Here is a 1320-nt window from a genome sequence, read left to right on the forward strand (position 1 = left end):
GGATCGAGCGGCGGCGCGGAGCCCGAGGAGGACGACGGCGGTAAGAGTTGGCTGGGGCCGGCGGCTCGGGCGGGGGCCCCGGCATGGGGGAGGGGAGGGCTGCGGCTCCGGGCTCCGGGCCCCTCTCCTCCGCCGAACAAAGGGGGGGACGCGGGCAGGGCGGCCGGGGGCGCCACCTGGCGGGCGCGGATGGCGACTGCAGGGCCAGCGGGGGAGCCCCCCGCCCAGCTCCCGGGGTTGGCCCGCGGGGCTCGGGCGGATCCCCTCCCCCTTAAAGGGCCCCGCGGCCCCCGCCTTGGAGGCCAAGCTGGAGGGGCCCCAGAGGGCCTGGCCAGACGCCGCGGGGCTCGCGCTCTAGGCTCTTGGACTTGCGGCCCCCGCCCCTTTCTCTTTCAGACTCCCAGGTGGTCTCCCTTATCCGGCTGTCTCTTAAAAGTCTGCCCAGACCTTGGGTCCCTTGCCGGGCTTCCCACCAGAGGAACTGAGCTGGGGACTCCGCTGCTTTAAGTTGGGCTGTCCTCTCCTCTGTGGCCTTGCCTAGAGAAAGGAACCCTTTTTCTTTTTCCCTACGGTCTCCCTGGGAAAGAGCCCGGCTTGCGCCTCTTGGGGACCTACCAGTACCTTCCCCACGGCGGGCAGTTCTTAAAGGGATGGGCTCGCCCACAAAGGCATACACCCCCTCCTGTCCGCGCGATACCCCCTCCCTTCTTTTCAGAAATTTTGCCACAATTTGTCAGCTGTAGGGGGACCAGCCAGTCCTCTTCGTTTGTTCTCAGAGGAGACTGTTTTTCTTCATCCCTCTGCTTCAGGGTCAAAGCCTTAAGACCCTGAAGACTGTCCAGGTTAGGGAGACTCAGCCCTAGTCCCCGAGCTCCCCTCCCAGAAATTCCCCATCCCCTTTTGTTTTTAAAGAATCCCAGCTCCTCCCCTTTTTTCGGCTCTTAAAGCGCCAGTCCACCTTAGACTAACATCCAGCACTGGAAGGATGCTCAGAGACCAGCTAGCTATCCAGTGCCTTTGCAGACAAAGACGCTTAGGCCCAGAGAGCGGACATGACCTGTCAGAGGTCACAGAGCAAGTTACCATTGAAGCCAGGAGTCGAACCTAGGTTTCTGACTCTGAAACTAGTGTTTTCTTTTTCTTTGGATCTACTTAAACCAAAACCAAACAAAAACACAGTGATGACAGGAGCCCTCTCTGATCCAGCCTTTTGTTTCCCAGACCGGGGGATTCTCCACTGGGAGAATGACCACACCTGTCTATCCAGCCTATTTGTCCAGGAGACCCTTTTCTAAATAAAATAAGGTCCAAATTGTAGGG

At 59.9% G+C, this 1320-nt stretch overlaps 1 protein-coding gene across 1 annotated transcript in view; it reads left to right on the forward strand.

The window, feature by feature from the left end:
• Window positions 1-6: 6 nt before the first annotated feature.
• The window catches only part of ZFTA (zinc finger translocation associated), a gene marked incomplete at its 5' end in the record, with an annotated part of 5301 nt that continues 3987 nt past the window's right edge, over window positions 7-1320 (forward strand). The window contains one exon of the mRNA XM_007462099.1: window positions 7-40. Coding sequence (XP_007462161.1) covers window positions 7-40 — 34 coding nt within the window. The remainder of the gene's footprint in view (window positions 41-1320) is intronic.

Source organism: Lipotes vexillifer, unplaced genomic scaffold, assembly GCF_000442215.2.
Source record: "Lipotes vexillifer unplaced genomic scaffold, Lipotes_vexillifer_v1.1 scaffold1129, whole genome shotgun sequence".
Classification (NCBI taxonomy): Eukaryota; Metazoa; Chordata; class Mammalia; order Artiodactyla; family Lipotidae; genus Lipotes; species Lipotes vexillifer.